The 13,065-nt window shown below is 34.6% G+C and overlaps 2 protein-coding genes and 1 non-coding gene across 3 annotated transcripts; all 3 read right to left on the bottom strand.

Annotated features, from left to right (window-relative positions):
* Positions 1-1,177: 1,177 nt before the first annotated feature.
* LOC145590240 (small nucleolar RNA R71) lies at positions 1,178-1,283 on the bottom strand. Its single transcript, XR_014101879.1, has one exon. It is a non-coding gene; the product is annotated as a small nucleolar RNA R71 (small nucleolar RNA).
* A 3,795-nt stretch (positions 1,284-5,078) lies between these two features.
* LOC145587638 (uncharacterized) lies at positions 5,079-12,460 on the bottom strand. The gene is made up of 6 exons (XM_081644362.1): positions 12,325-12,460; positions 6,560-7,093; positions 6,421-6,475; positions 5,928-6,336; positions 5,694-5,803; positions 5,079-5,573 (listed from the first exon to the last, which is right to left on the bottom strand). Exons 2-4 carry the CDS (start codon positions 7,075-7,077, stop codon positions 6,073-6,075), a joined length of 837 nt encoding a protein of 278 aa, XP_081500488.1. The 5' UTR covers positions 7,078-7,093; positions 12,325-12,460; the 3' UTR covers positions 5,079-5,573; positions 5,694-5,803; positions 5,928-6,072.
* LOC145588699 (uncharacterized) lies at positions 9,158-11,185 on the bottom strand. The gene has a single exon (XM_081645311.1). It carries the CDS (start codon positions 11,183-11,185, stop codon positions 9,158-9,160), a length of 2,028 nt encoding a protein of 675 aa, XP_081501437.1.
* Positions 12,461-13,065: the final 605 nt, after the last annotated feature.

The raw sequence follows: 13,065 nt of genomic DNA, 5'->3' as shown, positions 1-13,065 counted from the left end.
TAGAAGGTAGAGCCCCCTCCTCAAGGGTTATGTGATGTGTACATAAAGTGGGGCATATACCTTTGAGGTCATCAATGGTATAACCCAAAGCAGTTTGGTGCTTTCTCAAAACATCACACAACTCTTGAGTGAAATTTTAGCACTCTTCACATCTATCAAAGCACCCGAAGTTGCAAGGAATGGTCTCCCTAGAATGCTAGGAATGCTGGCATCTTCGTCCATCTTAAGCACCACAAAATCCACCGGAAAAACAAATTTTCCAACCCTCAAAGGGACATCCTCTACCTTACCCTTAGGAAACTTAATTGACCTATTGGCCAATTGCAAAGTGATGTTAGTAGGTAAGAGTTCCCCTAGCTCAAGTCTTTGGTATACCGAATATGGCATAAGGCTAACACTAGCTCCTAGGTCACACAAGGCATTCTCAATTTACATTTTTTAAATGGCACAAGGGATGGAATTATGATTGCACTACAATTCTCGGTCAAGTTCACCGTCTCTACACCATCACAAGTCCTTTTACCGCTCAAAATGTCATTGATGAATTTTGCGTAGTTGGGCATTTGGGTGACAACTTCGGTAAATGGTAGAGAAAGGTGAAGTTGCTTGAGCATGTCAATAAAGCTTCCAAATTGTTCATCTAACTTGTGTCTCATGAATTTTTGTGGATTTTCTTGATGCTACGAATATAAATGATGATCACAAATAATGTTGATTGCTTTTAAACAAGTTGAGGTTTAAATGTGTTATTTAATGATCCTCCTAAGCCTGTTGAACAATCTACTACGCAAGAATGGGAGAAAATCTAAGGTTGGCGTTGAAAGAATTGGGGATTCCCGGTGCATATAAATTTGAGAGTGGGATTGCTCCACCTACAACACCGGAAAATGACTTTGAAATAAGACCGGCAATGATCACTTTGATAGAGAGGCGACAATTTAGTGAGGCCAAGCATGAAAGCCCGCTAAATCATCTCAAGGAATTCGAAAAATATTGCAATGCTATTAAGGTGAATGGAATTTACTAAGAATTCATCCGCCTCAAGCTTTTTCCCTTTTCCCTCGTAGGGCGTGCCTTGGAATGGCTAGACAAGGAGGTCAAGCCAAATTCTCTAAGGACATGGGACGAAGTCACCAAGGAATTTATATCCCGTTCTATCCATAAAAGAAAACGGCGGAGGCTAGAGCTTTGATTCAAGGTTTTAAGCAAAAGCCTAGTGAGAGTCTCTATGAAGCATGGGAGAGATACAAAGAGTATCAAAGAGAATATCCTCACCACGGAATTCCTACTTACCAAATTATTCAAATTTTCTATGGAAGCCGTAGTCCTCAAGGAAAATCATGTTTAGATGGAGGAGCCGGAGGTCCTATCATGAACAAAACGGAAGAGGAAGTAGTAGACATAATTGAAGACGTATTGAGGTACTATAGAGATTGGCAAGATGGAGAAAGAGAGTCAACTAGCAAGAGTAGCTCTTCGGTGTACTCGGTTGATCATCTAAATGTAACCAACAATCTATCCTCACAAATGACAAACTTGGGGAAGGAAATGTCCGCTATCAAGGCAAAGTTGGAAAGTGCTACCTACCAAGTTTCAAGTCTTCCCTCCCAATCTAACGGGAGAGGTATGTCTTCTAATTCTCAACCCCCTCCCTCTTCTAATAACATGCCTAGTGGATGCTTGTGTTTGTGATGATTGTGGATTGTATGATCATGATGTTTATAATTGCCCTCATGCATGTATGGATGTTTGTGATGATCAAGATGGAAATGTGAATGAGCATGTGAACTATGTGTCAATCAATAATGATTCTAGGTTTGAGAATCAAAGAGGTCAATGGAATAGGAATTACAACAACCATGGCAATTTTGACAACTACAACAAAGGTGGTGGTAATAGGAACCATGGGAACCAAAATTCCCAAGGTAACTATAACAACCAAGGTTATAGTAGCCAAAATCAAAACCAAAATTATGGTAATCATAACAAAGGTTATGGTAACCATAATCAAGGTAGAGGTAATTGGAACAATCAAAATAAGGGAAATTTTCAAAATAACTCTCAAAGGGGTCCCCCACCCGGTTTTAGGAAGCTTGGGTTTCACAATTTCTTCCTCCATTCTCACCTTACTAAGCTTCTCAATCTCAACCTCAGTCAAAGATGCACCATCTCTCTCATCTTCTACCAAAACCTCTTTTGTGGCATCTTTGGTCTCACTCTTCCTAGGCAAACTCTCCTCAAGAACCTTACCACTCCTTGTAACAATAGCAGTGACCGGCCTCTTGGGATCTAGGCCTTGGGAAGGTAAAGAAGGACTAGCATGGTCTTTCAAAGCATTAGCAAGTTGAGAAATTTGGTTTTCAAGCATCTTATTATGAGTCATCATTTCATTAAATTTCTTGTCACTTTCGGCCATGTAAGTGTTCAACAACTTTGTTTGGTTTTCAATGATTTCTTCCAAATTGGTTCTATGAGAAGAAGAAGAGGATTGAACATAGGAATTATAATTTTGGGTCTATGGAGCGTTTCGACTAATACAAATGCAAACAAGTTTGAGAGAATTTTTAGCCTTGATGCCAAAGGAAAATATTTGCTTCTAAATTGATTTTATATATATATATATATAGGAAGACTCGTATAAGAACTCTACTCTATATAAGAACCCAATTTTATATAAGAACCAATCTCAGCCCTTTATTAGTTTTGATCTAACCATCTAAAATGATCCACTACAAGAAAAATGGGTTTGGGCAACGACTAAACTCGAACCCAAAACAAATATTTCGTCGCCCAAAGTCTTGGGCGACATATTGGGCCTAGACATGGGTTCGACGCCCAAAGGTCGAAGCCCATTACATATTGGGCGACAAATTTTTATTTCGTTGCCCAAAGGTTATTTTGTGCGACGAACTTATTGGTTGCCTATGTGCTTCGTTATGGTTTTACATATCACCTAAAGAATATTCCAAAGTTTCTATCTCCTCTAAACTAGGCTCATTTCGTTCATCGTTCAAGGTTATGCACATCTGATAATAACTTGTCCTGAAACAAAACATCAGGACGGATCTGATTCTTCATTCCTTCATAAGTTCTATGTTGTTGCTGAACCTTCCTTATCAAATGCCATTTAGTTAGTTCTCCATCCTACAAAGTTACTTGCATGTGATTGTTTAAACTAAAGAGGATTGTCATGTTAACTATACAGAAGAATATGAGAATATACTTGAGGCATTAAATCATCCTTTTGCTTTATATAAAGTGTGACTATGATTAGCATGATGTAAGGCTTCAGAATTAGGAGTTTGAATTGCTAGCATTTTATTTTATACTGCTATCATAGTCTTGTGACTACTGACTAGTGAGTGGTGACTTTTTTCCACCCCATTTTCTTAAGTTTTAAGATCCAAGTGATTTGTTTTTGAGTAGTAGTTCATGACTAATAACTTAATACGACTCCCGTCAAAAAAAAAAAAAAAAAAAAAAAAAAAAAAAAAAAAAAAAAAAAAAAAAAAAAAAAAAAAACTTAATAAGACAAGATATGGTAATTGAAATTCTGTCGAGAACACTACCTGCTAGTCTGATATTAGCCCACTATTGTTCTAAAACTCCCCACTATGGCTTATATATATACTCTTTTCTCTTCTAACACATTTTTATATTTCACTCTATAAATTGTTCATAGTACAGAAATTGAAATGGTTCATAGTACAGAAAATGAAATTGTTTCTGATGGGTTTTTCGTTTTATGAATGTAGTTAGTTTTGTCAAATTGTTAGTTGTTTTCAAACAAAAATTTGCAATAGTATGAGGGAACATGACTAGTATATATTTTTGGATGCAACAGAGTTTTAATACTTTTGTGTAATAAAGTCTATATGAAGTTTATATTTGTGAAAATTTAGGATGCTCTCAATAATTATTTTGATGTTACTAACTTATGTTTTACTTACATAGGAATAACATGGGCTAGCAATGAAAGATGGATGATCGCAACTATTGAAGGTGAAATATATGAGCAGCGTTGAGAAGGGGCCGATTGAATTAAGTCTGTAAATAGTGTTATGTTTCTGTTATTTAATTTTTAAAGGATCATGTACCTTGTTGACAAAGTGGGATTATCTTATAGTATGCACATTTCTTAGTATGTTATTTATAAAATAAACTATTTCATTTAGTCATTATTCAACATGTTTGGTATTTGAATTATTCAGATTAATTTGATTTTTAATAGGTTATACCCATATAAAAAATATATTACTAAAAAAAAACACATAAACAAAGCATTGTATGATGCCAACAAATATGGGCAACGAGTAACTTCGTTGCACAAAGTACTATGGACAACGAGGTAGCACGTATGGGGCACAAAGATGGGCGTCGAATAGGTTCGTTGCCCAAACTATTATGGGCAACGAAAAACACTTTGTCGCCCAAAGAATCAAAGATAAGGCAACGAACTTCTGCGTCGCCCAAAATATTATGGGCAACGATATAGACAAAAAAAAAACAAAAAAAAAAAAAACATCTGGAAAAATACAATGACAGACCAATACTCATCAGGAAAGAACTCTAAAGGTAATTAAAACAATGTCTCTACTAAGCTTATGTAATCTCCCTCAACCTAGCTTTAGCAGGCTAATTAACCTAATTTAACACCAGGTGGTAATGGACTGGTGGTAGTTGCCTCTGATGGACTGATCTTATAAGCTTCCTGGGTGAATACGAAGAAGCCATAGTGGGGAGTTTTAAAACAATATATTATAGGTTTACATGACCAATAGAATATATGTTATCATCTGTGTATATCAATTCTATTTGACTGCATACTCCATCCAAGCATTCAGTTTGCTTAAGCTTATTAAGTTCAATAGTTAAGGTCATCTAACCTCATCCATATATAATTCTGATATTCTATTTAAATATTCATTTATTTCTAAATTTCAGTCCTGATTTAGTTCTGATGTTCAATAGTGACTTGTCATCGTCAATTCTAATCTTTAGTGCACTGGTGGAAATGAAATAGCTAATAGACACTAAAAGGAACCATAACAGCAACAACACGCAGCAACATATTGTTTTGATAATAGCTAAAATATATATCTCATTTAGAAGATGAGAAAGTGTCATACCTAAGTTGTTCAAACATTTTCATCATATCATCTCTGAGCTTCTTTTCACGTTTTTTAGCTTCTATATTGATTCTAGATACGGCCGCTTTCAGTTCATCAAGCTCTTCGTTTGAGGTTCTAAGCTCTTCATTAGATTCCTTCAGGGTTTCAATTTGAGATACAAGTACACCCTCACGTGTTGCGGCATCCTCTTATAATTGTTGAATCTCAACCGATAATTCCACTCTAACTTCATTAGTTTCTCCTTCAACTCTTCTTTTCTTTGGTGGACGAGCTCCAGGACCAAGTCCCTTGACATATCCAGACTTTGGTTTGAAAACCTCCATGTATGCTGCTTTGACACTTAGTGTATCTTCACCATGCTCCTCCACTTCTTTTTCATGAAGGTTTCTTAGAGCTTCATAGTCTTTTTCAGCATTAGGTTCAAATCCCCCGTCTTTATGCCTAGCATATTAAATAAGGCAAAACAATAAACAACTTAATTCAATAATTTTTAAAAAAATTTTAATAAAAAACTTATATAAAAAGATACTAAAAAAAAACCACCAAGGGATCATTGAGTACTTTTTAGTTTTCTCAAATAAGGTGATGTACAGAGGATCCTGTTAAGTTTCAAGAGGTTTATCTTATAATCCTTCATTTTCTTGACTACCTTGAGTTTGTTGCACATTCATCTGCATTTATGATAAGCAATGCCAAATTATACAGTGAAATGTGATCAGTGCTAAAATAATAGTAACAGTCCACCACTTTATACAAATTATAATATAAATCATTGCAAAAATATAGAGGTCGTACCAGTTCATGGAAAATTCTTGCGGTAGACCTTGCACCATTTGCAGGAGTTTTAGTTTGCTTAAGCTTATTTTCCGTGTTAACTTTACTAATACGCTACAAGCCATAAAAAACAAGGCACTAGCGGATTATCGAAATATAACATCAATTAATGGTCAGGTAAAATAAAGAAAAGAGTCAGAGGGAATTTTTCCTTTTGCTTTTCATCATTCCAATACTCACATACTAGCCATGTCCATTGGTTAGCATCAATATTATCTGGTTTGCTGTTTATTGCATCTGCAATGGACTTTTTTCTAAAGTATTGCTCTTTAAGCCTGAATCTCCAATGTTTATACAACATGGAGCACTGAAAGCTCAACGCTTCAGTAACATCAACACCAACAACTTTATCAGGTAAATCATATTTACCCTGCCAATGTAAATCATAATAAATATCCATCCATGCTAAACACATTCAGACATTTTAAATGGTCTCAAATACTTAAAAACTTACCCGAATATTTTTATACAACCTCTCTTTTGAACCTGAATCCATCTTAGCCCAATTCCTGTCAAGAATGAAGTAAAGTCAAAGTCATAAACATAACTTTTGCAGCATATATTAAAAAAAACTTATAAGTTATAGCACATACAATGACTTGAGGGGACAAAATTCTTTCACCCAATTGCTACAATCATATATGAATTCATCTGCCTTTTCACCAACAACGCGTCGAAGCTCATCCATGAAATTTATTTTAATCTTTTCTTCAGAATTAGGATTCCACATTCTAGTAACATATTTCTTACCCCTAGTTGGCCCACGCCTCTTACGATCAGGAAATTTTAGTCGATGTTCAGCTTGTTCAAGCCTTCGTTTCTCTCGATATGTTAACCTAGTCTCTCTAGTTTGTTCACTAGTTGTTGCTTCTGCATCAGGCTGCTGCTCCTCATTTGTTTGTTGTTGATACTGCACATTTTGTTGTTGTTGCTGCCCCACAATTTGTTGTTGTTGTTGTTCAATTTGTTCTTGTTGATGTTGCTGCTCTGTATTTTGATGTTGTTGTTGCACATCATCCACCTGCTGCTCATTCAGTTGTTGCCCTGCATTTGACACTTGCCTTGTCTTACGCAAATGCGATGCATGCTGCTGCACTTGCTGAATTGCCATTTCATTGTAATAATTTCTTTTCCATGATATTAGTAATATTAAAATAAGCATTAGAGAATTGCTGATAAAATAACTGCAGTTTGCTTATTAGCATTAACACTTTCTTAATACAATAATAATCAACAATCTATATATAAAATAAAATCAATCAAGTAACTAATATATGTGATAACCCTTATTTTATAAAAACATCAAAATAGCGCCTAAAAATGCAACAATCTCCGCGGCTACTTGATGCCTACAATGATATTAATACAATAAATTTATTAAAATAGACAAACATGAGGTCAAGTGACACATTTACTTCATTTAGTTTAGATAACACCAATTACCAAGAACTAAGAGGGAATATCTGTAGAACTATCGCTGTCATATTCTACATCATCAAGATCCTCATCTAACTCATGTGCACTAGAGCTTGTGTCTAGATCATCTTCATCATCCTCTTCAATTTCTGCATCTTGCTCATCGTCATTATCCATGTCAGCATTATTAATAGCTTCTAAGATGACCTCTGCGTCAACCAACTCTGGTTCAAAATCATCTCTAACCATATTGATTTCCTCATCACTCAATGCAGCGAACTCTTCAAGGTTAGTTGCTCCTTCTTCAACAATATTCCATAGAGATTCATCTTGTTAAGTGTCTTCATCATTTGGGAAATCAAAAAAGTTACGTGGATTGGCTTTAATTACAAATTTCCAATGTCTTTCATCATGAGAAGAGACATAGAAAACTTGTTCAATCTGAGAAGCTAATGCAAAAGGCTCATTTGTTTGCAATGTACGAGAAACATTGACAAGTATAGACCCAAATTTGTCCTTTTTAATCCCCCTTCCTTCACTAAATACATCAAACCACTTACACTTGAACAATACCACTTTAGGACTTGTTTGGTTTTCTAAGGCATCATACTCTAGCACAATAACCTCTTCCAAATTCCCATAAAAGTCCTTCCCTCCACTTTCTTCATCCCCTTTCACAATAACGCCACTATTTTGAGTTTTACGATGTCTTTGCCGCTTTTTAGTGTGAAATCTAAACCCATTAATAACATATCCATCAAAAGTCACAATACTCTTCATTGGTCCTCGTGCTAGGCACAACAATGCTTCTGTAACTCTATCATCCTTATTATCCCAAAGTTGTGTAATCTATTTTTCAATGTAAATAAGAAAGAAAAAAATAAATATGCATGTTAAAATTTGATGTATTTATACATCATAAATATATGAATAACATACTATCTTACTCTATTCTCAAACCACTGGCAGAATTCAACGTCTTGATGACCTATACTGTTCTCATATTCATTATTAAAAAAAAAGTTGTTTAGCAACATTTTGTTTGCTTAATTATAAATTTATAATTTCACACACTTACTCAAAGAAAGGTTGTGCTTCATCACAGTTCTGCAAAACATATAATTGAGCTTTTCTTGGGTCTTCAATACTCAATTGCTTTAAATTTGGCTTTCCTAGTGGCTTGCCAGTGGTATAAAACACTAAAAGAGTATGAAGTCGTGGACAGTTTATGTCCTCATTTCGATCCAAACGATTGAATTGTGTCTCAATCTTAGAAAGATATCTAGCACAAAATGCCAAGAATTCTTTCTGAACATACCCTTCAGCAATTGATCCTTCAGGGTGAGCTTTGTTTCTTACAAATGACTTAAATGTCCGCATTGCTCTAAAAATGAAGATTATAATTAGTTTAATAACAATCACTGTTACATTTACATATTGAGATAAAAAAAAATGTATAATTGACCTTTCAAATCTATACATCCAACGATAATGCACAGGCCCAACCAATTTTGCTTTTGTAGCTAAATGTATGGGAAGATGAATCATGACATCAAAGAAAGCTGGAACAAAGATACGTTCCAGCTTGCATAATGTGATTGCTATGTTTGCTTCCATTCGTTCTAAGTCGGCTACTTTTAAGGTCTTGGCACATAGTTGCTTGAAACATAAACTAATCTCTCTTAAAGGTTCTAAAACTTTTTCATCTAAGACACCTTAAAAGGCCGGGGTAAGCAAATCTTGCATGAAAACGTGAAAATCATGAGTTTTCATTCCTATGATTTTTCCATCATGCAAGAAGCACATCGAGATATAATAGATGAATAACCATCCGGGAATGCCAATTTCGATAAAAATGTGACTATTTTCCTCCTTTCATTTAAGGTCAGGTTGAAAGGGGCTCGTGGAATTTCATATTTGTCCCCTACACTCTTTGGTCGAAGATCATCATGCATTTTCATGGCTTCTAAATCCAACCGAGCATTTAAGGAGTCTTTGTTCTTTCCAGGTAAGTCAAGAAATGTGCCTAATATATTTTCACAAACATTTTTTTCCACATGCATTACATCCAAGTTATGACGAACTAACAGATGTCTCCAATATGGCAATTGGAAAAAAACACTTATTTTTTTCCACTGGTGAACAATATATCTTTCGCCTCTTTTACGTTTTCCTTTATCATCTTTCCCAAACTCCACATTAGGGTATCCATGTAGCTGCTCCAAAGCATCGTTCCCTGATAATGGATTAGGTGGTGGACGCCTTTCAACTTTTTTACCAAAGAGCCTCTTATTAAGTCTCCATTTATGATCTGGTTCTAAAAACACACGATGACACATATAACACCATTTGTGGCCATTCTTCAACCATTCAGAATTCATGTCTTTGTGGAAATTAGGGCAAGCCATGGCCCCTTTAGTGCTCCAGCCAGACAGATTAGCATATGCCGGAAAATGACTAATTGTCCACATTAACACATCTCGCATATTAAATGTCTCCTTAGTGTGTGCATCAAAAGTTTGTACCCCACCCTCCCATAATTCCTTCAACTCATATATTAGAGGTTGTAGAAATACATCTATGTCATTACCAGGAGATTTAGGACCGGGAATTAATAATGACAACATCATGTTGTCACTTTTCATGCACATCCAGGGAGGTAAATTATAAGGTACTAACATCACAGGCCATATTCTATATCTACTACTCATGTTTGCCCCTGGATTAAACCCATCACTAGCTAAAGCCAAGCGTACATTACGTGCATCGACAGCAAATTCAGGATATAGCAGATCTAAAGACTTCCACGATTTCGAATCTCTTGGGTGTCTCATAATGTCGTCGTCATCATCACCAGGATGTTCTTTCTTATGCCACTTCATATGCATTGCTAGCTTAGAGCACATGAACATCCTTTGGAGCCTTGGAATAAGTGGAAAATGACGTAATACTGATTGAGGTACTCGTGTTTTTCTCTTGACACCCTCAACCTCATCTGAATTCTCATCATCTTCACATACATCCTGCTTCCATCTAGGTGCTGAACACTTAGGACAATTAACTTCATTTGCATACTCCTTTCGAAATAAAATACAATGGTTGACACATGCATCAATCTTAACATAGTCTAAGCCTAGCGCTTTTGTATATTTTTCTGCTTCATAGGAGCTTGAAGGCAAATTGTTATCATAATTAAATGCCCTATGTAACGCATTCAATAACATTGAAAAAGACTTGTTACTCCAGTTGTTACTAACTTTAATGTGCAACAATGATATAATAAACTCCAATCTCTTATATGTTTTACACCTCGCATACAAATCAGCCTCCATATCCTCCATTAATTTTTGGAGCAGCATAGGTGTTTCACTAGTGCCATTATTTGATTCTAAATTTGTAGTTCTCTCATTTTCATTAATAGATGTAGAATTTATAGAATTCCACGCATTTGTTGCATCAAAAACAAACGGGGCCATGTCATCAAAAGGCATTTTATCATTCTCATTATCTGAAACCTCCCCTATATATTGTTCTTCATTATTATCAATTTGCTCTACACTCTCTCCGTGACTCACCCATGGGTTGTAAGTATGATCGATGCCATATACTAGTAAATGACATTGCATATTTTTACGATTTTGAGACAAAACCAACCAACAGTTAAGACAAGGACATTTCAGCATTGTTTTGCTACTTTTCCCCCTAAAAGCATATTGTAGAAATTCATTAACACCAGCTATGTACTCCGGTTTTTGTCTATCCTTTACACCATTATGATTCATCCAACTTCGATCCATATTCATTCTTAAACACAATAAAAGAAAAGGTTACAAATAAGAAAATTATAATGATATATTTAGCAGATTTATGTTTAAATATGAATTTATATATGATGTATTAAAAGAGAATTGAAAGCGGGAAAATGAAAAAAGTATGGAGGAGAATGCACTATTTTACATATAATAAAATTATGTTATTTCTGTATAAACTACAGTTACAAGGTATCTTATACATGTAAAATTAATTTTAAAAGAAAGTAAGTAGATTAAGGTGATTTCAATTCTAGATTTTCTAATTTAAAAAATAAATTTAGATGGGTAAACTAATTAAATAACAATACAGGTATATTGTATAAGATAAAAAGAAGAATGGAATTGGTACTAGAAAGAAATTTTACCACTTAATTGCTTTAAATATGCTTCAATATTTTAAAGCTAAATTGTCAATAATAAGATGTAGATTCCTTGGTACTTATCTCGTGGGATGTTGTAGCTGACATTATTTGATTAAGCTCTTTTATCAAACAAAACAAAAAGTTACTTGTCATTAGTTAAGAATCTAGATCAAACCTAAGCTAACAAAAAGTTACTTATTTTAAATAAAGGTTATGCATATCCTTATATCTAAGCTCTAATTTTATGATTATCCCTTACAACAACAATATACAACTACTCTGTATTGTATTTCTTGTTCGCACAATGACTGACAGTACATGAAAAATAGCCTTCTATATCATATTATATTTCAAGATATCATACATGCATGCAAAGATATATTGAAAAATTCTTTCTGAAAAACATATACTTCGTACATTAACAGTGAGACCATATAATTAAATGGTTCTACGACACTCTAATTCTCAATTTCCCAATTAAAACAGGTCAAACACTCTAAATTACCAACAAATAAAATCATATACTACTTGTAATTGCTCCAAAATACCAATCAGTAATTGATTTAATATAAATCAAATGCCCCAAATTAGTAAGTGTCGATTAACATCAAATCAAATTCCAATTAAATTATCAACCAACAATTGAATTGGGATCAATCAATTCAAACAAAATAATATGTTCCAAACTACCATCAATTGAATTTGTGAAGCAGTAAGACCAAATTTAACAAAAAAATTATAAAATAAAAAATAAAAGGGTCGAATTACCTAGGAAAAAGAAGGTGACGCTGCCGTCTCTACTACTAGTATAAGACGCTTGAGGCTGCCGGAGAGAACCCAATCAGAGTGATCACCGAAGTCGCAGAAGTACGAGGGTCTTTGATGGCAGATGTAAGGGGTAATATTTGTGAGAGGGTTTAATAGCTTAAAAAAAATTGATATTGATAATTGAGTATTTGAGAGGAAGAAGGAATATGAGGTGGGGTGGGAGTAGAAAACTGAATTAGAGTTCTTTTTTTGGAAAAGAAACCGCGAGATAACCCTAGTAGTACAACTCTAAACGTGAGAATTTTGCAAAATAAAAACAAAATTTCCGCCTTTTTTTTAGATTTTGGGCAACGATGAAATTATAATATTTCGTCGCCTTATCAGGTCTTGGGACAAGGAAAAACAAATTAGTAGCCTATATAATTCAATTCGTTGCACAAAACCTATTTTGGGCTACGAGTGTATATGTCGTCGCCCAAAACACAGATTTGGGCAACGAAACTGAACTGGAAGCCCATTTCATCAGTATTGGGCTTCGGAAAAAAATTTAGTCGCCCATGTTAATATGACTCGTCGCCCAAACCCATTTTTCTTGTAGTGATCCTTTAGTAATGACATTTTTGTAATTTTATGGAGTTCATATTTAGAACATAGAAAAAAAAAATTAGAACATAAGCGGAGAAATTTTTAGAACATAAGCAGAAAAAATTTAGAATATAAGAAAAAAAATTGAGAACATAA

This window comes from Chenopodium album, chromosome 17, assembly GCF_948465745.1.
Source record: "Chenopodium album chromosome 17, dcCheAlbu1.1, whole genome shotgun sequence".
Classification (NCBI taxonomy): Eukaryota; Viridiplantae; Streptophyta; class Magnoliopsida; order Caryophyllales; family Amaranthaceae; genus Chenopodium; species Chenopodium album.
Note: the sequence above shows the minus strand (reverse complement) of the source record. Positions and strands in the feature narration are given on the sequence as shown.